The sequence below is a fragment of the Mus caroli genome, unplaced genomic scaffold, assembly GCF_978045245.1.
Source record: "Mus caroli unplaced genomic scaffold, Mus_caroli_1 scaffold_16, whole genome shotgun sequence".
Taxonomy (NCBI): domain Eukaryota; kingdom Metazoa; phylum Chordata; class Mammalia; order Rodentia; family Muridae; genus Mus; species Mus caroli.
Genome location: NW_028227271.1, coordinates 4,139,048 through 4,164,737, shown reverse-complemented (window position 1 = coordinate 4,164,737; position 25,690 = coordinate 4,139,048). Strand labels below are relative to the sequence as shown.

Sequence of the window (25,690 nt, the reverse complement as noted above, 5' to 3'; positions counted from 1 at the left end):
AAAAAAAAAAAAAGACAGACTCAGCACATGAGTGTGTCTTAGCAAAACTCAAGTTGAGTTTGTATCAGCTGACATCACTCTCTGCCAATCAGCCCAATGCCCTGGAAGCGCCAAGAAGCCATCAGCACGCCACCAGAAGTTCTTTGATGCATTTCTCTCTATGGAGTCCTGGCAAATGGAGCTCAACTACGCAACGTAAGGCGGACGAATACATGTGTGTCGTTAGCAAAGAATCCTTCGTCACATGTCCTTTCACGGGCTTCCTTTAGCAGAACATCTTTTCACCTGTGTCTGCTTCAGGAAAACACTCCTTCACGTGTTTGCCCCAGCAAAACACCATCGGACACAACTGACTTTACAAAGAACCCTAAAGTTTCCACTTCACATACGCCCAGGACTGATCAGCCAGGGCCAGGAGCTGAACAGTGACCCTGAGTGAAGATCCCACAGGGTTTTTAAGTCGAAAATCCATAAACATCTGTGCCAAGTTATTCCGACCATCAGGACTCAGGGACAGGGGCCTCCTTAGGAACACGCCTGTGTTGTACACTGCTCCTGTTTCCGTTGACTGGGGGTATTCAGTTGTCGCAGGGGACTCGCCTTGTCTAACATTCATGTCTTAACTTGCTTCCAGGATGTCAGTTACCCAGGCACAAGTCTCTTTCTGCCAAGCAGGATGCCAGTTCCCTGGGAGGTCTTGGGGACTTACACTTTACTTGACCACTACTCAAAATGGAAGTCTTAATTTTATTTATTTATTATTTATTTATTTTTGGTTTTTCGAGACAGGGTTTTTCTGTGTAGCCCTGGCTGTCCTGGAACTCACTCTGTAGACCAGGCTGGCCTCGAACTCAGAAATCTGCCTGCCTCTGCCTCCTGAGTGCTGGAATTAAAGGCGTGCAACACCACTGCCCCGTGGAAGTCTTATTTTAAATAGTTTCTTATATCTCCTACGTTGGGGTCCATCCCAGGGGCAGCTTATAAAGACAAATACCATAAAAGCTTATACACAGGTATAGGAAGTGTTGCTGGGTGGTTGGTTCGAGTCCAAGCTTATTGTGGATAACTATACAAAGCAGTTCTACTGACTTCTATCACGATCGGTTTCCAAGGGCACAGAACATAAAAGAGTATGTAATCAACTTAGCATTAGGAAGTTTCCTAGTGGACTGGAGAGATGGCTCAGTGGTTAAGGGCACTGACTGCTCTTCCGAAGGTCCTGAGTTCAATTCCCAGCAACCACATGGTGGCTCACAACCATCCATAATGAGATCTGGTGCCCTCTTCTGAGGTGTCTGAAGACAACTACAGAGTACTTACATAAAATAAATAAATGTTAAAAAAGAAAGAAAGAAAGAAAGAAAGAAAGAAAGAAAGAAAGAAAGAAAGAAAGTTTCCTAGTAACAGCAGAAACATATGAGGAAGTTTCCTTACAATGGCTAGCTAAGTAACAATTACCTAAGCCGTAACATTTTACCTAGGCCTTAACACTCAAAATTGTGGGGCTGGAGAGATGGTGTCTTAGTCAGGGTTTCTATTCCTGCACAAACATCATGACCAAGAAGCAGTTGGGAAGGAAAGGGTTTATTCAGCTTACACTTCCACATTGTTGTTCATCACCAAAGGAAGTCAGGACTGGAACTCAGGCAGGTCAGGAAGCAGGAGCTGATGCAGAAGCCATGGAGGGATGTTCCTTACTGGCTTGCTTCCCCTGGCTTGCTCAGCCTGCTCTCTTATAGAACCAAGACTACCAGCCCAGAGATGGTCCAACCCACAAGGGGCCTTTCCCCCTTGATCACTAATTGAGAAAATACCCCACAGCTGGATCTCATGGAGACACTTCCCCAACTGAAGCTCCTTTCTCCGTGATAACCCCAGCCTGTGTCAAGTTGACACATAAAACCAGCCAGTACAGATGGCTCAGAGGTTAAGAGCACTGACTGCTCTTCTAGAGGTCTTGAGTTCAATTCCCAGCAACCACATGGCTCACAACCATCCATAATGGGATCTGACGCCCTCTTCTGGTGTGTCTGAAGTCAGCTACAGTATACTTATATAATATAAATAAATCTTGAAAAAAAAAAAGCCAAACATGGAGAACATTCAAATATCCACCAACAGGTGACCAGGACAGTAAGATGTGGTGTGTCTGGAAACTCACTGAAGGCTAAATTGGGAGGATTGGGTTATCATTGTGTGCTACAATGTTGCTGAGGAAGACAGGCAGCACAGACTACCCACCCATACAGGAAGATGTAGTAACTCCGGTCTATAATCCCAGCCTCTAGAGGGCTGTGACAGGAGAATCTCAAGTTCCAGACCAGCCTGGATTACATAGCAAGACTCTGTCTCAACTAAACAAAAACCCACATGTAGGGCAAGTGGACGGTGCCACCTGACAGTCATAAGAACTGGTAAGGCTGAGTGAGCTCAAACCTGGGAATCTCAGAGATTTGAGAAGTGCAGGAGTGGAGCTGTCCTTACCTGCCTCTGTACCTGCTCTGGAACAAGTCACCACAACACACAGATGAGAGGACCATGGGTAGTCAGTCACGTGACGTAGCACCAGGAGGCCTTCCCCATTCAAATAAGAGCATCACTAACATCTCAAACAGATCCAATAGGAAACATCTACCCCTAAGTCCCACCCACTCTCCAAGGTTCACATAGACCCTGTCCACCTGAAATAAAGGGCACAAGTTATTTCATGGAGGATGGAGGATCGTCTGAGAATGGCTGTTTTTACTGAGTGGTAACACCTGGGGAAGAGTTCTCTCTCCCAAAGCATTCATTGCTAGATGATGGACCCACTTGCCTGGCCAGGCTCTTGCTGCCTGCAGAGGCTCAAATCAGAGTGTCTGCACATTGCCACCTCTGCCTCTGCCTCTGCTTGCAGCTGTAGCTGATGAGAGATCCAAGGACGCTGGCTGCCTGCCTTGCACAAGCCACTCAAACCTTTTTACTTCTCTTCTAAGAGCTCTAACGCTCCCGGCATCCCCGACCCTGCCTCTGCTTTGCCCTCCTTAGTCTGATGCCCTCGAGAGAATCAGGCGGACAGAGGACCATACACACATATAATATGATGTCTATATAAAATAGTCAAAACAAATTTATTGAGACAAAATAGATGGTTGTCCACAACTGTGGATAAGAATAAAGACAGACATATGAACAGACATATCTTTTTGGATAGTAGAAATGCTTTAAAAATGGACTACTGCTGGGCAGTGGTGGGGCACAGAGTAAGTTCTAGGACAGCCAGGACTATACAGAGAAACCCTGTCTCAAACCTGCCCCCCCCCAAAAAAGGACTACCATGGGCTATGGGTGTGGCTTGCCTCAAAACCCATGAGACTGAGTTCAACCACCAGCATCACTGCCATGGGGGATGAGGGTGCTGATCACCCCACAGCAACTATGAATTTATGGAAACATCTGGGGATTTGATACATGTACATTTTATGGAATGTGAATTATATGTCAATAAATTTTATGTGTATGAGAGTTTTGTCTGCATGTATGTTTGGACACCATGTGCATGCCAGAGCCTGAAGAAGCCAAAAGAAGGCATTGGTTCCCATTGGAACCAGAGCTACAGATGGTGTGAGCTACCATGTGGGTGCTAGGAATGTTACTCAGGTCCTCTGGAAAAACACCTATGCTCTTGACCAAGGAACCATCTCTCCATCCCCCAACAGAGCTATATTTTGGTAAAAAGTTAAACTCCATTCCCAAGTGTCACAAAGCACCCTTACATGTTCTTTTCTTCGCTCTCTTCTTCTCTTCCATGAGTAATAAGGTCATTTGAATCAGAGAGTCGACATTATTGTTGATCCTTTTCAGCATGTCTGGTATCAGCTCCATCTTCACAATCCAGTGGTGATATTCATCCATGTCGATGGCAGCCACCTCCGACAGAATAAGATCTTGAGGAGGAGAAAAGAAAGCCATTACGGAGGAAACAAACTAAACATATCCACAGAGCCTTAGGATAATTTGTAACTATACAACATGGTTCCACTGGGGAGTAGATATCTTGTATTTGGGTTGACCTGAGCAAGCAGGGCCAACCAGAGCAAGCACAGGTTCTAGAAAATTCAATTCCCAACAACCACATGAAGACTCACAACCATCTGCACAGCTACAGTGTACTCACATAAACAAACAAACAAACAAACACATAAATCTTTTTTAAGTCATCTTGTATTTATTGTTATCCTGAGCCTTTTCCCTTTTATAGGAAGAGACTTGGAATATAAACCCAAACAAGTTAAATCAGTAAGTTATGAAAATATAACAGGTTTAAACGCCTCGAGTTTGTTTCCCTCCCACAGCTGGGTCTTCCTCCTTGATGTAGCCAGTCCTTCCATGTCCCTCCTGATTTAACTTCTCTCCTCTTTCCTTAACTTTGCTCCTTCCCTCTGGAGCCTTCTACACACTTACTCCATTCTTCTAGCCAGGACAGAATCTTGGAGAGAGTCCTTTCTCTAAGGTCAACGTTCGTCATAACTGTGGCAATCTTTTCTAAGAAAACCTTTCTCTTCTTTTTCTGGTTTTCTGAGATGGAGCCCTTCCTCCCAGGGGACATGCTGTCGATATTATACCGAGTCATTATCAGCTCCACGTTGCTCATTATTTCAGTCAGCCTCCAAATAACTTCCTAGAAAAAGAAGGAATAGCATACTAGTTTGAAAATAAGTTTTTGGTCATGTTTACTCTAAGGATGTCAGTAGTTAATATAAAGCTGACCCAGGTAAGTCTTGTCAGAGTGGTGAGATGGCCCAGTGATTAAAGGTGCCTGCCGCCAAGCAAACCCAGGGTGGACAGAGAGAACAACATCTTGTGAGTTGCCTTCAGACCACTACATGCATGGCCACACACATACAAGCATACATCCAAACATAAAGCAGACAAGAGTGACTTGAGATCTAAGATAGCTCCCAGCAAGACAGCAAAAAAGAACCGAGGCCAGGGAGTGGCTGCTTCTCCCATTTTCACGGTGACAATACTGTCCCCACTCCTGAGTTACCTCATTAAGCAGGACTTTCATTGGAGCACGATGTGGTGAGATATGGTTGGCCAATGGTCTAGCCTTGGGATTGGCTCAAACACCGTACATAAATTTATGGGCCGTGCGAAACTCAGATCTTCACCCTGATACTGGTTTCCAAAGTCTGATGGCCTGGGATTCGTCACGTGACTCCGTTGCCTCTTACCCACAACCCTCAGTCCTGTTCCCACAGTCTTGCTAGCCAACCTCAGCTTTTGGGTGACTGGCCAAAATAACTGTGAGTCCTAGACCAGCCTGGGCAATGCAGGGAGGACTCTCCCATGTCAGAAACCAAGCATTGCTATTGTATCTTTTCTACCATTTCCAGATTTTCTCTCATTTAAAAAAAAAAAAAAAAAAAAGGGCTGGCAAGATGGCTCAGTGGGTAAGAGCACCCGACTGCTCTTCCGAAGGTCCAGAGTTCAAATCCCAACAACCACATGGTGGCTCACAACTATCCGTAACGAGATCTGGCACCCTCTTCTGGAGTGTCTGAAGACAGCTACAGTTTACTTATATATAATAAATAAATAAATCTTTAAAAAAAAAAAAGTCTTAGGTCGGACATGGTGGAGCTTGTAGCCCTAGACCTCAGGAATTACAAGCAAGAGTTCAAGGCCAGCCTAAACTACATAGGAAGTTAGAGGCTAATCTGGGCTACATGAGACCCTGTACCAACAACTCTTCAATTAAATAAAAAGAAATAACTTTTTAAGCTCTCATCACCTAGCAAGACTATGATGAAATGGAAAGATCCCTGGGTTTTAAGCTGGCCTAGGACCCTAAAGGCAGCTCTTTTGTTAAAATAGCATTTGCTGTCACTAACATTTCCAAAGTGCCTCTGCTTTATCCAAAAACCAAGACTGCTAAAGGCAAAGTGTGAGTTGCTTCCTCTTTAGAATAGTGGTGACTGAGTCAGGGCCATCCATGTCCTGTGCAGGCACCCTACCCGTCAACTGAGCAAGCCTGGAATCCTAACACAAAGGGATGGAGGCAGGAGGATCACAAGTTCAGAGTCACCCTTGATTCCCCAGGAAGTTTGAGGCTAGTCGGGGCTACAAAAGACCCTCTCTTCTGTGGTCTCCCTTCCCCCACCTGCTTGAACCTGCTTGCTCAAGGGTGGAGTTTCCTGCTCATTCGTGCTGCCATGCCCACTGCTGGACCCTGTCGGCTTTGCTGCTTGGAGGCACACACGTGTTCGTCCTGCTACTGGATCCAGAGTTACTTGGCGGGAAATTGGGATCCCTCCCCCTTCCTTTATAACTGAATGTTGAAATTAGTAAAGGTGGGCCTTGAACATGGAATCGTCTTGGCCCCATTCTTTCTTCCGCCCCGTCTAGATTCCTCTCTTTTCAGCTCGAACTGCCATTCTCAGTTGAACCGTTTGTGTTGTGGACTGCGGGCAGGCCACAACACTCTTCAACAAACAAGCAAACATCGAAAAACTATGGGAACCCATTGGGTTGTCAGAATTATCAGAAAGATAGATTACTAGCATCTTCTAAAAAGGTACTGAGTCGGGCCCAGAGAGGGGAGTGCTGATGAAATGGCTCAACCAGGGGAGATGCTTGCTGCCAAACCTGACCACCAAAGAGTTCCGTGTCCAGAGCCTACCAAGCAGCAGGAGAGAGCTGACATGAGGGTTGTCCTTTGATGTCTACATGGTGCCGTAGGATATAAAATCACACTTGCTTGTGCACACACAGAGAGAGAGAGAGAGAGAGACAGACAGACAGATGCACACATCCCATAAATAAGTTTTTAATTTCCAAGTGATTTTCACAATTCTAAAACACCACCGCACAGCAGCACCTGTGCTGAGCAGTTGTTTGTGCGCTTGACGCAAGCTAAGGTCATCTGTGTCTTAGGGCTGCCATTGCTGTGATTATACACCACAACAAAAAGCAACTTATAAAAGAAGAGACTTCTTTTACTCTCAGTCCCATATAACAGTTCCCCATCACAAGCAGTTCCCACAGAATCCTGGCGGTGGGGCTGATACACAGAGCACAGGGGAAAGCTGCTTGCTGGCTGTTTTGTAGCCTGATCTCATGAAGTCATTTTTCTCATCTTCTCATCTGAGGCCCCCTGCCTCCTCTCTGATGACTCTAGCTCCTGTCAAGTTGTCTCTGGGAAGAGAGAACATTGATTGAGCAAATGCCCCAATCAAACTGGTCTCCAGACAAGTCTTATGGGCACTTTTTTTTTTTTTTTTTTTTAATTAAGGATTGCTGTGGGAGGGCAGGCCCTGCCCTCTGGCTGAGACCAGCCCTGGCAAGGTGGTCCTGAGTCATATACAGAGTAAAGCGAACAAGCCCTAAACAGCCTTTCTCCAATGGCCTCTGCTTCATTCCAGCCTCCAGGTTCTAGTCTCGAGTTCCTGCTGTGACTTCCCCCTGATGATGGGCTGGCACCTGGAAGCCGAGTAAACTCCTTCCTCCCCAAGTTGCTTTTGCAATTTATGGTCTTTATCACAGCAAAAGAAAAGCAAACTAGCCGGGCGTGGTGGCGCACGCCTTTAATCCCAGCACTTGGGAGGCAGAGGCAGGAGAATTTCTGAGCTCGAGGCCAGCCTACAGAGTGAGTTCCAGGACAGCCAGGGCTACACAGAGAAACTCTGTCTCCAAAAAAAAAAAAAAAAAGAAAAGAAAAGAAAAAAAAGAAAAAAGAAAAACCAAAAAGAAAAGAAGAGCAAAGCAAAGCAAACTAGAGGCTGGATAGAGGGCTCATCAGTTAAGAGCACTGGCTGCTCTTCTGGGATTCAGTTTTCAGCACCCGCATGGCAGCTCACAACTGTCTGTAAACTCCAAGATCTGACACCCTCACACCCACATACATGCAGGCAAAACACCAAATGCAGGTACATAAAATAGAGATTAAAAAATGTAAAAGCAGACTTAATGATGCCAATAATAAAGCATTTCTGCTAATTGTATCTAGTGTTGCTATGATAGAAATAAATTTGTATCGAGCTGTTTGTAGCTTTCACACTTATTTAGTTTAACATAGACAGGAAGGTCCGTCTACTTCAAGTTAAATTTGACCTAGGATTTAAACATTGAGAAGCATGAAATCATAACCAATTTCCTTTTGTTTACTCATATTCGCATTAATTTTAAAGTATGACTATGATTAGTAGAATATTTATGAATATAATTTTGAAGGAACCAAAAGAAATGTTGAAAACATTTTAAAGCCAACTATAGTGACACATGCCTATAATCCCAGCAGTTGGTGGCAGAGGAAATGGAAGGCAGGAGAATCAGGAGTTCAGGGTCATCCCTGGCTATTTAGTGAGTTCAAGGCCAGCCAGATCTACATAAAATTCTGACTTAAAGGAAACACAAATAAGGTGGGGTTTTTTGTTTGTTTTGAGGCAGGGTTTCTCTGTGTAGCCCTGGATGTCCTTGAACTCACAGAGACCTACCTGCCTCTGTCTTCTGAGTGCTGGGACTGAAAGGGTGCATCACCCACACCCACACCCACCCCCGGCACAAAAATAAGGTATTTTGGAAAGTGCAGTAGAGGCTTAGAGAGTAAAGAGCACTGCTATGCAAGTGTGAGAATCTGAGTGCAAATCCACATCAAAGCAGAACATGGCTAAGCTAAGCATGCCTATCACCCCAATACTGAGGAGCAGAGATGGGCGCCCAGTGGCCAGCATCTTAGCTGAAATAGTAAGGTCCTGTTTCGGTGAAAGACACTGTCTCAAACGAATTGGTGTATATATGTGTACATGTTTATGTGTGCGTGTGTGTATATATGTGTACACATGTGTGGGTGTTACTATACTTCTTGAAAATATAAAGGACAGTATGAAAAGGAGGGAAAAGAGGTCCTTAGCAAGGGAGGGAAAACAGATGGTAGTGGAATCCTTGTGACATGGGTGGAAATGGAGCTCAGCTGATAGCGCATGCCTTGTGTGCTGGGCAGTGTTCTCTAGTGGTACTGGACGTATGGAAAGAGTCTACAGGAGAGAGAGTTAGAAATGGTTTATAGGCTGGGCATGGTGGCACACGCCTTTAATCCCAGCACTTGGGAGGCAGAGGCAGGCGGATTTCTGAGTTCGAGGCCACCCTGGTCTACAAGTGAGTTCCAGGGCAGCCAGGGCTATACAGAAAAACCCTGTCTCGAAAAACCAAAAAAAAAAAAAAAAAAAAAAAAGAAAAGAAAAGAAATGGCTTATAGGTTTATAGTCCAACTAGTCCAACAATGGCTGCCAATCAAAATTAGTTCCAAGAATCCAGCTATTGTTCAATTCACAAAGCTAGATGTCTAAGCTGGTCTTCAGCGTATGCCAGAATCCTTGAAGAAGTAGCCTGTAAACAGGTTGTGGTGGCACATACCTTTAATCCCAGCACTTGGGAGACAGGAGGAGGCAGCTCTCTTGTGAGTTTGAAGCCAGTCTGGCCTACAGAGTGACTTTCAGGACAGCCAGGGCCACACAGAGGAACCCTGCCTTGAAAAAAACAAAACAAAAGGGAAAAAAGAAGAGGGAAAAAAAAAAACCCAAAACAAACAAACCTCTTTACAGGTGTACCTAGCCACTTGGGTTTTAGATGATTTCACATGAGGTCAAATTGACAACCAAGAATAGCCAGCCACCACACTTAACATGCATAAATTGCTGGGTTTGACTCTCCAGCATCACTCAAAATTGGCTGTGGTGACATATGCCTATAATCACAGCAAACAGGAAGAGGAAACTGGAGGATTGGGTGCTCAAGGTTAGCCTTGGTTATACAGTGGAAATTGAGGCTAGCCTGGGCTAGCTGAGACTGTCTCAAAAAAAAAAAAAAACAAAACCAAAACAACCAAAAACAAAATAAGCAAGGTATAATGATGCACTTTTTGGATCACAGCACCTAGGAGACAGAAACAGGCAGATCTCTGTGAATTCTGGGCTAGCCTGGTCTACACAGAGAGTCCAGACCAGCCAGGGAGATAGAGTAAGAGCCTGTCTAAAAACAGGAGCTATAATATTTGTTCTCAAGTAGATATGGTCGTGACATATATCTATAATTTCAGCACTTGGAAGGTGAAGGCAAGGAGATTTTCAATTTAAGGCCAGTTTGGACTACATAGGGGATTCCATGACAGCTTGAGTTACATAGGGAGGCCCTGTCTCAAAACATAATCAATAAATCAAAGCTTACGTACAGCCCTTTATTAGAACATAAAAAATGTGCTGGGCAGTGGTGGTATACAGCTTTAATCCCAGCACTCAGGTGGCACAGGCAGGTGAATCTCTGAGGTCAGCCTGGTCCAATATGACTATATAGTTTTAATATTGACTAACACAAGCTAAAGTCATCTGTATGATGAGAACCTCAATCAGGAAAATGCCTGTGTACATCAGATGTTGTTACGGATGGTTGTGAGCCACCATGTGGTTGCTGGGATTTGAACTCAGGGCCTTTGGAAGAGCAGTCGGTGCTCTTAACCACTGAGCCAGCTCACCAGCCCCTAGGTAATCTTTTAAATATGTAGGTTTTACTTTTGAAGCTTGTTTTTTTTACAAATATCTTTGCTATAGAGAATTTTAAAATTAATCTGATTTTACCAGCTGGTAATTGAAGTAGGAAGGATTCAAAAATGTCTGTATACTCAAATCACCTACAAAACAAAATATAAACTGATGCCTACTCTGATCCATGAACAGAGTCAAAGACTGTCCTTCCTGCCACCGAAATCTCCAAATAACCCTTACTGAAGCTGGATTTGAACTTGAGCATGCATGCATACGCACACACATACACATAAAAAGATTCAGAAAGAAGAAAATAATATGTAACTCTCTTTATATAAAATGAAGACTAAACAGACTGGTGGTTAGCTGTAAATTAGGGGGCAGCAAAGCAGAAATATCTAGGAAGATCATAAGGCAGCCAAGGCTGGGTGTGGCGGTGTACACCTTTAATCCCAGCCGAGGTGGGCGAGTCTCTGTGTGTCAAGGCCAACCTGGTCTACAAAGTGAACTCTAGCACAGCTAGGGCTGTTACAAGAAATCCTGTCTCAGCTGGGCAGTGGTAGCCTCCCAGCACTTGGGAGGCAGAGGCAGGTGGATTTCTGAGTTCAAGGCCAGCCTGGTCTACAGAGTGAGTTCCATGACAGCCAGAGCTATACAGAGAAACCCTGTCTCGAAAAAACCAAAAAAAAAAAAAAAAAAAAAAAAAAAAAAAAAAAAAAAAAATCCTGTCTCAAAACAAACCACCAACACACCAACAAATAAACAAACAAAAAACCAGCAAAAATAATCACTAATGTGGTGGTTTGAATGAAAATGGCTGGCTGGAGAGGTGGCTCAGCAGTTAAAAGCACTGACTGCTCTTCCAGAAGTCCTGAGTTCAATTCCCATAAACCATATGGTAGCTCACAGCCATCTGTAATGGGACAAAGTCTTTAGAGGGAGAGAGAGACAGAGACAGAGAGAAAGAGAGAGTGTTTAGGAAGGCTTAAGAAGTGTGTCCTTCCCCTCCATAAGATGGAAACCATGCCTGATACTGCTAGGGTGGCCAGGAACCTGAGACTGGATATCAAATACTACTTACTGTTCCGTTAAAAGAACATAGACATAACGTGACCCCAGTGACATTCTGCTACACTCATAAATCAGTGCACAGCCGTAGTCAAAGAAGCTTCCTCTTCTAGTAGATGGAAATTAACACAGAGACCCAGAACTGGACAATGTGCAGAGTGTGAGAGATGCTGGGTACTCAGTCCCCCTCCCCCTAGGGCTCAGGGAGCCACTTGGAAGAGGAGGGGCAGACTCTAAGAGCCAGAGGGGGACTGTGACTCTGAGGGGACACTGTTCTCCAGATCACAAATCGACTGATGATACACAAATGAAGTCATAGATAACTGTCGCACTGTGCACAGGACCTGCACAGGTTCAAGCCAGACAAGGAACTGACACTGAATGGGAGAAGTAGACATAGAAGTAGACATGGACTCCAACACCCAACCAAGGAGCTATCTACAAAGCTACCCTGCTTGCACAGGAAAAAAACCCAGTTTTCTCTAATAGCTTCCATTTCAAAGTAGACCCCCCAGAGTAGAGAGCCAACAGAAAATCAACTCAATGGTATTATTTCTGTAGACCGAGACTTTATATAGATTTTGGAGGGCATTTTTTGACTGATTGGTCTTTTGCTTGTATAGTTTGGTTTTTGACTTTGTAAGTTTGGGGGTGGGGGTTGTGATTCAGCCGGGCAGAGGCTGAATCCTGGTACCAGACCAAGGTGAGGTGCCAACATCTATCCAATTACCCAGGCACAGGGACTAGAGATTTCAGAGGCTAAAAAGATTAAGAGCCTTCCCTCTCCAGTGTCTCAGCCTAATGAGGACCCAAGTAGCTGAGTTTAACTTAGAGCTTACATATGTTCTGAGCATTACTAAGAGCCAAACAAAAACAAAAGAAAGAAAAGAGGAGAGTGGCCTTGTTGGAGGAGCTGTGTCACTAGAAACAACCTTTGAAACTTTGAAAGGCCCCTGCCGTAGGCAGTTAGCTCTTTCTGCCTCCAATCTGTATATCGAGATGCAAGGCCTCTGCTGTCCTTGCCACGATGCCTCTGTTCCACCGTTATGGACTCTAATCTTCTGACACTGCAAACACTTTCTTGTAGTTGTTCCCAGTCATGGTGTCTTATCACAGAAATAGAAAAGTAAGTAAGAAATTGAAGGAGGAGCACTTGGGCACAGTCTTGACCATGCTGGCTTTTGGAGGACTGTAGAAGGTTCTGGGACTTTGGACTAGGAGAGAGGTTGAATGCTAGACACAGGGCTTAGAAGCTATGCTAGGAGGAGGGAGCTTGGACATCAGTAGTGCTGAGAGCAGTCGGACCATGGATGCCCAACTCAAGATGTTTCAGAGCAGAGCGAGAATAGTATCTCAGCTAGAGGCTGTTCTTGCAATATTTTGGCAACGAATGTGGCTGCCTTCTGCTCTTGTCCCAAGAATCTGCCTCAGCTAAATTTAAAAGTAATGGACTAATTTCTTCGGAGGAACAGATCTGTTGTGTGGTTATTGTTAGGTCTCAAACCCTGGACACCTGTAAGAGGTACCTATTAACGTTTCAAAGTGGACTCTGGCAGGTAGGTTCTTTGAGCATCCCTCAGTCCTTACCTGTCACAGGGTCCTTTTACTTGGCATACCCCACCTGCTTCTGGGCTCCTCTTCCCTCAGCTCTTCCTTATAGAATCCATTTTGACCACATTGACCCTTTTTGGCCCTTCTGCCTTTTTAGTCTCTTGAACAGTCTCTTGGTCCAGGCCACCTCTCTTGCTCAATGGCTTCTCTTGCTCTCCCTCTCCCTGTCTTCACATAGTCAGGCTCAGTGTGGCCATGTTCACTTTGGACTCTCCTAGATGTGTCTGCCTGTGCTCTCCCTTATGTCTATATTAAAAACCTCAATCCCCTTGGGGCAGTCATGTCCCTCTTTTATTTCTTCTTTTCCATTCAGTTATTAATTGTCTCACGTGAGTCTATAAAGAAAAAGAATGAGCAGGACAAAAAAGAAAAAATGTACAGTGTGAAGCAAAAAAGAGCACTGAGGAATTTAACACTGGAACCAAGGCTTGGGCTCAAAAAGGAAGAAGAGGAGGAGAAGGAAGAGGAAGGAGAGGAAGAGGAGGAGGAAGAGGAAGAGGAGGTGGAAGAGGGAGAGGAGAAGGAGGGAGAGGAAGAAGAGCCTGCTCTAAAATGGAATATAGGAAATATACTCTCAGGGCAAGACACACTCCCGTTCCTCCCTTCCCCCCTGCCCCAAGCCAGCTGAGCTTCCAACTTGTAAAAACCAAGAAATTTTCTATTCCTAAAAAAGAAAAAATGAACAACAACAACAAGAAAAAGCTTATGCAAATGATTTGTGGGAGCCAGGTTCCCTCTTTCCCAAGCAGGCACTGGAACTTGGCAGTGTCAATAATGTGGTTCTGACATTAGAGTCATGAAGGGTGTGTGTGTAAAGGGGTTATGGACCCTCCCTCCACAGTTAAGGAGAGCCACTGAAGCCAGGCATACAAAGGTGATGCCCTGCAAGGAGGTCCTGCGATGCCAGTGTGTGCGTGTGCCTGTGAAAGTGAGGCCTGGATTGCCCTGGAGACCCCATAAGGCTAGAGCTGCCAGAGCCAGGAGACATCCGGCAAGGAGAGTTGGAGACAGGGAGTGGTACCAGCTCAAGAGGGAGGTGTGTTGCAATCAGCAAGCTGGAAGGAAGGGCTGAGCCCCCAAGGCCTCTGGTATCAGACTTGGAGCTACAGGGTTTCCAGCCTGCTTTGCCCAGTATTTTTTCACTCTGCTCCCATCTGTCCTTTAAAACGGCAATGTATGTTCTTTGCCACCGTGCATCAGAAGTATGTGCTTTGCTTTTTTATTTTGACCTTGCAGGGCGTTACAGTTAAGAGGCGTTACAGTTTGCCTTGAATCTCAGAAGAGACTTTGAGCTTTGGACTTTCACACAGGGTTAGGACTGTAAAGGAGAATGGGGGCCTTTAAAGTTGGACTCCTTGGGGTTTTGTATCCTGATGTAACCACAAGCCTATGGAGGCAAGGAGTGGGGTGTGGTGGTTTGAATGAGAAGGGCCGGTAGGCTCACATGTTGGAATATTTTTTGTGGGTTCTGGGGTTTTAAAAGCCCACACCATCCCCAGTTGTTCCTCTCTCTGCCTCCAGCTTTCAGCTGCCACTGTGCCTTTGCTCTGCCCCGGATTCTCACCCTCTGCCACGGCAGGTCTCACACTGCACCCTTTCTTTGACATGTTACCTTGGATGTGGCGTTTCATCACAGCAATAGAAAAATAACCAAGACAACAAATAAAGCTGCTAAGAGCAAACACAGGTGTTGCCAGATGTGAGAATCTGGAACAGGAAACACTGTGTGGAAAGCAGCCCCACTACTACCAACCTTTCCTCTTCCCTTTTTGGAAGTCTATCTCATCCTCCATCACTGCGATCCATTGTCAGCTTTAATCTACTTTTAAAATCACAGTTATGCCTCTACTTGTGTGTGTGGGTGGGGTGGGTGAAATTGCCACTCCACGTATGTGTGGAGGCCAGAACACAGCTGGATATTTGATTTTCTTCTGACAAGCAGGCTCTGGGGATCAACTTCAGGTGTGAGGCATGGCAGAAAGAGCCCCAACCAGCTGAGCCATTTCCACAAGACACACCTTTTATCTATCTATCTATCTATCTATCTATCTATCTATCTATCTATCTATCTATCTATTGATTTTAGCCACATCTCATTAATATTCAGCACAACCTGGCCTCAAGTTTGAACACAAGATCAAGATCTTCCTACCTTCATCTTCCTCTTGAGTGTTGGAATTACAGATGTACACTATCAGATCCAGATCTACTGACTTCTTAACTTGTGCAAACAGTTTTGGTGTGAACAGGCTGATACAGAATTGGAGCTTGCTATCTGTCTATGGTCAGTGTGGTAACAGTGTCGTTTGAAGTCAGAGTTACCTAAAATTCAGCTAGCTATTGAGTGTGAAGTGTTTTCTATTCAAACAACAACAACAAAAATTTCACCTGGTTGTACAAAGTTATACAAAGCTGTACAAAGCCTGTCAATGGATTGGCTACTCACCTCTTTGGCCCGAATGATCTGTGATTCCTCAATCTTATGGATGACTGACTGTACTGATGCTGGGATCTCAAATTGCAAGCTCAGTGAATTATTACGGTTGCCTATGGGCTTTCTCAACATGGCAAGGTCCTTGAGTTCATCATCATCATCTGAGTCAGATTCATCGTAGACTTTACTTTGCCTTTTGACAGGCATTTTGAAAATTTGGGTGATTTCTTTGTTTCTCTTCTGTTTTTCACAGAATATAAACAAATGCTACTAAGCATCCACTAGGAAGCTTCAAGGACTCCCGAGGTTACAACGAACACTACTTGGACCTACTAGAAGGCTTCAAAGATTCAAGTCTTGATGATGCTATTAGTAGACCCATTGTGACACTATCATTGACTAGAATGTTTAGGGCTGCTTCCTCTTTGTAAAGAACTAGACATTCTATACGATTGTAGAACAGGGAGGGGTAGAAAACACAGGGTAGCAGGAATGCTAAAAGGAATGGAAGACACAGTCCTGCATTGAAGAATTACATTCTAGGTGTTAGAACCCAATATCCCGTCTCTTCTCTCTTCCTGGACTCTGCTGAAATAGGTTTAAGCCTGTATGGGAATAGTGTCCTATGAGCTCCTCATCTGCCCATAACTTTTCTACCATTTGATAGCTTAGAAGGTATTTGGAAGAGTACCAGTTTCCCCTTACTGATGTTTTCTTGTTTTGCTTTGTTTCAGTTTTGTTATGTTTTTAAGAGCCTGACAAACTTTGGGGTTTCATAGTTGACTCACAAAACTGAAGGAAACATTAGAGGCTGCTTTCTACCCAAGTAGAGGTATGCCTCTCTGGGCAGCTCTGACTGCAGGGGAGGCGCTGGAATTGCAGGTGTGCTTAGCTATACTTTAAAAGCGGAAAAAGCCTAAGAAATAAAGTTGAGTCCTCTCGGTTCTTCCCCAGTGTGCATTGCCTTCTCAATCCTAGTTCAGCGGTAACGGCAAGCGTGGATTCGGGGTGTCGTGTACCTAGTCTATCTTTACATAGTTTTACTGTGTTTATGGACCCATAAACTTTACAGTATCATCTGCTAGACTCTACATATTTTTAAAAATGACTGCTGTATAGTTTAAGCTCTCTACAAAAATGTCCTATGTTGGTTCCTTGTTGGAAGCATTGTAAAATTAGTCCTCTGTTGGGTTCTCTCAAGATCTGAACAGTACACAGACAAGGAGTTTTAGGTCCCAGGGCCTGAGTTGTGAGGCCTGAAGTAGCTGCTTTTCTTTTCTCTTTCACTCCGTCCCTTCTGCACACTATCGATGACTAAACACAGGGCTCATGTAGGCTCCACAAGCTCTCTACCACTGAGCTACACAGCCAGCTCCACTCCCTTGTATTTTCAGTTTATTTCTAGACAGTTCTTTTTTAAATTGGCGGATGGGGCTTGAATTAACTCTATAGCCCAGACTGGTCTTGAATTTATTTATTTATTTATTTTTGTTTTTCGATACAGGGTTTCTCTGTGTAGCCCTGGCTGTCCTGGAACTCACTCTGTAGACCAGGCTGGCCTCGAACTCAGAAATCTGCCTGCCTCTGCCTCCCGAGTGCTGGGATCAAAGGCATGCGCCACCATGCCCGGTGAATTTAATTTTTTAAAATTACATACTACATTGACTGACTGACTGATTGATTGATTTTGTGTGTGTGTGTGTATGTGTGTGTATGTGTGTGTGAAGCTTGTGGGAGTCATTTTCCTCCTGCATTGTGGTTCCTGGGGACTTGAGTTACCAGGCACAGTGGCAAGAGCCTTTACCCACTGAGTAAGCTCACTAGCCAAGGTCTTCCACTCTTGATCTTCCTGCTTCAGACTCCAGGGAGCCAGGATGATAGACAATCTCTACCAAGCCCAGCAGCAGTTGTCTTTTAAAGATAATAAACATATACAGGTCAAATTAAATGTTTCTCTTTGAGATGCCACTGTCAGCATGGCACAGTGGTGCAGATGTGTAATTCCATTCTCAGGTGCTGAGGCTAGGCAATTGCTAGAGTTGAATGAAATTCATCCTGGGTTGTAGAATGAGGCCCTGTCTCAAATTTTTTTTATTTATTTTTTTTATTTTTCGAGACAGGGTTTCTCTGTGTAGCCCTGGCTGTCCTGGAACTCACTCTGTAGGCCAGGCTGGCCTCGAACTCAGAAATCCGCCTGCCTCTGCCTCCCGAGTGCTGGGATTAAAGGCGTGCGCCACCACTGCCTGGCTCTATCTCATTTTTTTAAAAAAAGGTTGTGACTCCCTTCTCTGTTCCCAAATAACTTGGTAATTGGTACTAGCATGCACAGACCTCACGCTGGTCCTGACTTCTGTTTCCCTTGCATTTAGGATGCTTTTCCTTAGATATTCCAGGAAACTGCCTGGATGTGGACATCTGCTATGCCCATCTGCGAACACCCAGAATACTGTCTGGGGCTGATGACCTCACCAGACTCCTATAGTCATTATTTCCTCTCCTATATTACAGACCACAGCCCAGACCTAGTTACCAAGGATGTTCACAAGGTTCAGAACTTCCTACTCTTGTCAAATTAAGAAAGTCTTTAAGCTCTCTTATATTTTACAGAAAGAAAGGTACAACTCCTCTAGGAGTCATTTACAAAGCCTTGTCAACTGAACTCACTTAAAACTATTTCTCTCGCCGGGCGGTGGTGGCGCACGCCTTTAATCCCAGCACTTGGGAGGCAGAGGCAGGCGGATTTCTGAGTGAGTTCGAGGCCAGCCTGGTCTACAGAGTGAGTTCCAGGACAGCCAGGACTATATAGGGAAACCCTGTTTAAAAAAAAAAAAAAAACAAAAAAAAAAACAAAAAAAAACTATTTCTCTCTCACTCCTTTTTATTTTTTTTTTAAAAATTTTAAATTTTATTTATTTATTTATTTATTTATTTGGTTTTTCCAGACAGGGTTTCTCTGTGTAGCTCTGGCTGTCCTGGAACTCACTCGGTAGACCAGGCTGGCCTCGAATTTAGAAATTTGCCTACCTCTGCCTCCCAAGTGCTGGGATTAAAGGCGTGTGCCACCACCGCCCAGCTCTCTCTCTCATTCTTGTATCCTTCCCATGTAGCATGGAATTAATCAGCAACTGGATATGCAGCCTTTTTGTTGTTGTTGGGTTTTTTTGTTGTTGTTTTTGTTTGTTTGTTTGTTTGTTTTGAGACAGGGCTTCTTTGTATAGCCCTGGCTGTCCTGGAACTCACTTTGTAGACCAAACTCAAACTGGCCTCCAACTCAGAAATCTGTCTGCCTCTGCCTCCCAAGTGCTTGGATTAAAGGTGTGTGCTACCACTGCCCAGCTAAAGGCAAGCTTTAAAATCTGTAGACCAGGCTGGCCTTGAAGTCAGAAATCCACCTGCCTCTGCCTCCCAAGTGCTGGGATTAAAGGTGTGTGCTACCACTGCCCAGCTAAAGACAAGCTTTAAAATCCTCCCCTTCCTGTTGAAGAACATTTGTTGAGATACTACTATGCTGCTGCAGTTACCGTAAGCCACGAAGACCATAAAATAGGGTTTTTATGAACAAACTAAAAATTGGGGAAAAATTAAGATAAACTATAAGTTGCTAACTAAAGACATGAAGAGATCTGTGAAGTAGAGTCTTGGGGAGAACCTTATACAGAGAGATATTGATTGACAAATACAGAAGATATCTTGATGCATCATGGCTTTGGAGGTAAGTGCTAACGTTTCTATTTTAGTGGGAGAGAATTTTGTAACATAGCTTTTATTTGCCTGAAGTAAATGTTGTCTCTGAGGCATACTGCCTCTGTCTGCTAACATAGGCTTAGTCTTGGAATCTTTAGCCTCCCTACAATCTTATCTAGGCCTAGAATGTGTTACCTGTAACACTTGCTGCTGAATAAGCTCACCATTTCCTAGTTCTTTCTGAGCTTAGGGTGTCTGGTTAACTCAGCTCTTCTGGCTCAAACTCCACTCCAAGCTTACTGATGTCAGATTGGCTTCTCCGTTTCTTACTGATTTATTCTGCTTGGGTTCAAACCAACTTTGGCAACTTTGTTCTAGTATTTTGGCTCCTTCTCATTCTTTGGCTTGATCTGTCTTCACCTATGTCTAGTTTGTTCTCTCTCCAACCTGTCTGTTTACAACTGTCCCAGTAAAAAACTGCCCCTTCCTCTCTCTGCACTGCTTCCTCAAGTTGCTTCCCTTTCCTGTCTTTTCTCATAAGAACTGGGCAGATCCTATTCTGTGATTTGGCACTTGGCCACTCAATTAGAAGGTGCTTCCTTCTTCAAGCTAACTTTACCTTTATTGTTTGGGATTAAAGATGTGTGCTAAGGGCTGAGCTACACCATCACTAGAAATAGGTTTTTCCAGGATATTACACTCTCAGGGTTCACAGTGTGATCAAATATTCTGCAACTAAGTTTAATGATTGAGATTAAAAAAAAATTTGGCTGGAAGTGGTGGCATATGCCTTTAACCCCAGCACTCGGGAGGCAGAGGCAATGTGAGAAAGTGAGTCTCTTGTGAGGCAAAGGAAAGGGGGTTTATATGGGTTAAGAAAAGGAAAGTTGGGGCTGGGTGTAGTGGTGCATACCTTAATCCCATCACTGAGCAGGTACAGGCAGGAGGATCTCTGAGCTTGAGGCCAACCTGGTCTACAAAGTGAGTTCCTGGACAGCCAGAAATACACAGAAAGATGTTGTCATGGGGAGGTGGACGTGTGGGGAGGGGAAGGGAGAAAGTAAGCAAAAGAAAGAAACATAGAAAGGAAAGAATTGAAAGGTTAGGCCTGCAGAGATGGTCTAACCTTTTTTTTTTTTTTTTTTTTTTTTTTTTTTGGTTTTTTGAGACAGGGTTTCTCTGTGTAGCCCTGGCTGTCCTGGCACTCACTTTGTAGACCAGGCTGGCCTCGAACTCAGAAATCCGCCTGCCTCTGCCTCCCCAGTGCTGGAATTAAAGGCGTGCACCACCACGCCGGGCTCGGTCTAACCTTTTTAAGAGCACTGGTTGCTTTTGTTGAGGACTCAGGTTCAGTTCCCAGGCATGCAGGAGGGAGCATATACATGCCTGCAGGCAAAGAGCCATATGTATAGAATGAAAATAAATTTTTACAAAAGATGAGAGGGCTGGGCATGGTGGCACACACCTTTAATCTCAGCACTTGGGGGGTGTGGGCAGAAGTAGGTGGATTTCTGAGTTCTAGGCCAGCCTGGTCTACCAGGACAGCCAAGATCTACATAGAGAAACCCTGTCTCAAAGGAAAAAGAAAAAAGAAAACAAGCAAGAGTTGATGAAATGAAAACATCACTTTAAGGTGTTGTCCCAGCATTCAGGTGGCAGACAGATCTCTGTGAGTTCAAGCCAGCCTGGTCTACAAAGCGAGTTCCAGGAACAACCTAGCCTACATAGAAACCCTGTCTCAAAAAACGGAAACAAACACACACACACACAAATATATATATATATATATGTATTTATGTATATATATATATATATATATATACTTTTTATTTTTTGTTTTTTTGAGACAGAGTTTCTCTGTGTAGCCCTGGCTGTCCTGGAAATCCCTCTGTAGACCATGCTGGCCTCGAACTCAGTAATCCGCTTGCCTCTGCCTTCCAAGTACTGGGATTAAAGGAGTGCGCCACCGTGCCCGGCTCATATTTTTTTAAATTAAAAAAAAAAAAAAGTGTTTGAAACTGGAGCAAAAGTGATTGGTAGAGGAAGACTAACTCTAGTAAAAGTAGTTAAAATATTTGTATACTATTTTATTTGACTATGAAAACATCATCAATAAAGAATAGATCTAGGCTAATTTTAGTAGAGCATTAAGCATCACAGCGGAGCATCATTATGTTAATGAGACCTGATTCCGAGGGGCTTGGGCTAAAGTTTTATCAAAGTTGTAGCGAAAGGATTCTGACTCTGCTCCAGCACTCCTCCAACAATATATTCATAGGGTCTTAAGATTAACTTATGCAAAATGCTTAGTACAGTACAAGCACGGAGTGGTTGTATAGTATCTTAGCTCCCTCTTCAGCTTTTTTTCTTTTTTTCCTAATGAGGGGCGGGAGGAGCCAGTACGTCATCAGCAGGGGCGGGTGCACTCGGTCGCCTTTTAATAGGACCTAGGTTTTGAACCACGAATTTGCGCAAGGGTTAGCAGTGCGGTGGTCAGCTTTTTGGTAGAAAGTACAGATTCTTCAGTGAGCGTTTTGCACAGCCCGGCGCGGTCTCCCGGGCTTCGACCCACACGCGACACGTACCACACACTTTCGCCTTCGCCGCCAGAGACCAGCCTGCTAGAGCGAAGCACGCCCGGGGGCGGGCAGGCCCTCCGTCCCCGGAAGCAGTTTTCCTCCAGAACCGGAAACAGTTGTTGCTTCCCGGGAGGCGGGACTGGGCGGGTCAGGGCGCAGCGGCTGACGGCGGGGGAGGAGCCGGGTCCACTGCCGGGTGGAGGGGCAAGGCGAGTGTCCTTATCCTACCGACCGGGGCCCGGGCCTGGGAGCCAGTTGGAGTCGCGGCAGCGTGAACGATCGGGCCGAGCGGAAGCAGACATGTTGCTCTTCGTTGAGGTGAGTGGCTCGGGTCGCCCGGTCGGGCTCTGAGAAGAGCCGGAGTGTTCGGGGCGCGGGCCGGTCCCACCGCCATGTGACTTTCCAGGCCGTCCACGCCGCGGAGCCCGACGAGAGGCTGACACAGCACCTGGGCCGTGCAGGCCGTGCAGCCCCGCCGTGCCCTCCGCACGCCCGGGGAGCCTGTGGGGGTCGAGGCCCCCGGCGGCGGGGAAAGGGAAGGCGGCGCGTCGGGGGCTGGGCTGAGGTGGCGTGAGGAGCCGAGGGAGCCCAGGGTGTCCCATATGGAGCTCCTGAAGGAGGCGAGCGAGCGGGCGGGCGGGCGGGCGGCGGGGGCGGAGCCTGCGGAGAAAGGGCGATCAGGTGGGCGCGCTGGGGGTGAGCGAGGCCTCGCGGGGCCGCCTGGGACGGAGCGAGCAACATGTGGGAGCGCGGGAGAAGGGGAACTGCGGGCGCGGTGGGGTTTTGTCTTGCTAACTGCGGAGGGGCGTGTTTTTTTTTTTTTTTAAGAGAGTAGAAAGCTCGTCCGCTCCCCCCTCCCCCCACCTCCAGACACCCCCCCCCCAAAGCTGCACCAAAATTTTGTTGGGTAGCGGCCGCCAACTCTGGAACGTTCTGGGGTGGGGGGAGAAAGCGAGCTGGTGCGAACGGCGAAGCCCCACAGGGGTCGGAAGCCTTGAAAGGCACCGCTCTGACCTTTTGTAAAAGTTACTCGGGCTGCGGCTGCGTGGTGCGGGTTGATTCCGCGAACCTGTTCGGAGCCAGTTACAAGGAAAATTGCAGAGGAGGAGAGAAACTTAGGGGAAGCCGGGGTTTTGTGGTGGTGTTGGATCGGTGGGAATACCGTTTCCATTGGACCGTCTACGTCCACCTGTTTGAGATTTCAAGGTAGTGATTACCTGTCTTAGACAAATAATGAAGTTTAATTTCTCTCGTTTCTGCCCGGTTGTGTTGAGTGAGCATCAGCTGACTGCCTGGCAAATGCTTTGAGTAGATTCCAGATCATATTGTTCTTACATTGTGAAAACGTCAATCCAGCAAAGCTGCAACTTTGCAACTTGGCATTTGTTAACTATGCCCATAAAAAGAATCTTTTCCTGAGAGACGGAATCACAGGTTGATTAATGGACTTGGAAGATGGGGCTAACTTAGGGGCGAAGAGTGTTCTGAAGTGGTGGTGGGATAATCTTACTCCCTGGTAGTCTGGCATAAAGTAAATAAGCAATTCTTATTTTTCATTGTGTATATTCGTTGTACTTGGTATTGTGTTACATAAGGACATTTTCACACAAACACGTGTATTGTATATTAAGCAAATACCTTCTTATATCTTCTATACTCTCATTTCCCCTCGTTACTGTTCTACCTTTCAGTTGATAAGTTTGGGATCCTAAAATTAGGCGTTAAAGACGCTTAATTAATGTATGCCGAAGGTCAGTAGTATGTATTCATTTGGATATTTGAAACAGTCCACTAAAAGTGGACTCAATCTTTCTGTTTATTTTTATTGTTATTAATTTAAGTTCACCTTAGTTTTTTAAAGGATAAGAAATCAGGTTTTATTGTAAGCAGGGCTAGTTTCCTTTTTAGGAATTACCATTACGGGCAAATATTGTTCAGCTCACCCCATCCCCGGAGACAGGGTTTTCTCTTTGTAGCCCTGGCTTACCTAGCACTCCCTCTTTAGACCAGACTGGCCTCAGACCCAGAGATCTGACTGCCTCTGCTTCCTGAGCCCTGGGATAAAAGGCATATTTCCAAGTTTAAACATAGTATATGCCTTTACCTCCCAAAGTGTACTTCTATTCCTGGCTCTGCTAATGAATATTGAGGCTGAATTATTATTGTATTTTCTACCAAACTACTCTGTAAATTTAGTTAATCTGCTCATTAGTCACTCAGTTCATCATTTTCTCATATGTAGTTTATTGAAAATTAATGTCTTGAAATACATTAAAACCAGTTAGAATTCGGGGGAGGGGGGGTGGTACACACCTTTAATTCCAGCACTTGGGAGGAGGCAGAGGCAGGTTGGTTAGGCCATCCTGATGAACAGATCCAATTCCAGGACAGCCAAGGCTACACAGAGAAACCATGTCTTGAAAAACCAACCAAAACAAAAAACCCTGATTTGTCTAACATATCAACAATTTTACAATATTTTGATAATGGTTTATTCAATATAATTGTTTTATTTTGTCATCTTACACATTTCTACATTTCTTTTTTTCTTTTTCTTTTATTTATTTTTTTTTGATTTTGAGACAGGGTTTCTCTGTATAGCCCTGGCTGTCCTGGAACTCACTTTTGTAGACCAGGCTGGCCTCGAACTCAGAAACCCACCTGCTTTACTGGGATTTGAACTCAGGACCCTTGGAAGAGTAGTCAGAACTCTTAACCTCTGAGCCATCTCTCCAGCCCTAGAGGCAGTTCTTAAGAGTACCAAGTGCTGAACAACTGAAATTCACATTAAAGTTTCTTTTAATATATAGTACAGGTTTTTGTTGAGGGTGATGCTTGTATATTACAGAGGTCAGGACAGTTTTTCTAGGGTAGGTTCTGTCTCCTGAGGGTTCAAACTCAGGATGTCTATCCTACCAGCAAGTGCCTTTACCTACTAAGCATTGCAGGTCCTTCTTTGGTGTTTTTAAGGACATTCACATAGTAATGTAATATCACTACATCTATCTCCAGAACTCTTTGGCATCCAGTTTGTGAAATTGAAGCTCTGGAAACATGGTTAAGGGTGCTTGCTTCCAGTGACCCAGGCTCAGTTTGTAGTACCCACATCTGGCGGCTCACAACCCCTGCTCCAGAGTATCTAGTGCCCTCTGCTGGCTTCTTAGGGCACTTAAACATACATATAAATAAAAGTTAATCTTTCTTGTTATAAATAACAAGAAAATCTGAACCCATTAAACAATAATTCCTCTTGCCTCAGATTTTACAAAATTTGAAACATTCTAAAGTTTAATGCTCTTTTAGATAGTAGCATTTTAAAGACCATTAGCATTATGTGCTGTGGTGGTTTATGCCTTTAATCTCAGTGACTTTGAGGCCAGCGTGTTCTACATAGTACCAGGACAGCCAGGCGTACATAGAGGGGCCCTGACTTAAAAAACAAACAAACAAAAAAAAAAAACCCTGTCTCAAAAAATAAATAAATAAAGTAAAAGCCAGGTGTGGTGGCGCAAGCCTTTAATCCCAGCACTTGGGAGGCAGAGGCAGGTGGATCTCTGGGTTCGAGGCCAGCTTGGTCTACAAAGTTAGTTCCAGGACAGCCAGGGCTATACAGAGAAACCCTGTCTCAAAAAAAAAAAAAAAAAAAAAAAAACCAAAAACCAAAAAAAAAAAACAATTTTGTGATAATTAAAGGTGATTATATACCTCCCCACCCCCAATACAGTACTCCTTTTTTGTTTTTATTTTTCAAGACAGGGTTTCTTAAGTGATAAGTGATCTATTATCTATTTATT

General features: G+C 44.8%; 2 protein-coding genes across 2 annotated transcripts in view; one reads left to right on the top strand and one right to left on the bottom strand.

Moving 5' to 3' along the window:
* The window catches only part of Fam186a (family with sequence similarity 186 member A), a 46,380-nt gene extending 30,435 nt beyond the window's left edge, over nt 1–15,945 (bottom strand). The window contains exons 1-3 of the mRNA XM_085831538.1: nt 15,646–15,945; nt 4,444–4,660; nt 3,756–3,926 (exon numbers count right to left, since the gene is read on the bottom strand). Of these exons, the coding sequence (XP_085687664.1) occupies nt 3,756–3,926; nt 4,444–4,660; nt 15,646–15,840 (583 nt within the window). The 5' untranslated portion in view covers nt 15,841–15,945. The remainder of the gene's footprint in view (nt 1–3,755; nt 3,927–4,443; nt 4,661–15,645) is intronic.
* A 6,119-nt stretch (nt 15,946–22,064) lies between these two features.
* Larp4 (La ribonucleoprotein 4) overlaps nt 22,065–25,690 on the top strand; it is a 39,011-nt gene continuing 35,385 nt past the window's right edge. Inside the window, exon 1 of the mRNA XM_085831809.1 lies at nt 22,065–22,214. Coding sequence (XP_085687935.1) covers nt 22,197–22,214 — 18 coding nt within the window. The 5' untranslated portion in view covers nt 22,065–22,196. The remainder of the gene's footprint in view (nt 22,215–25,690) is intronic.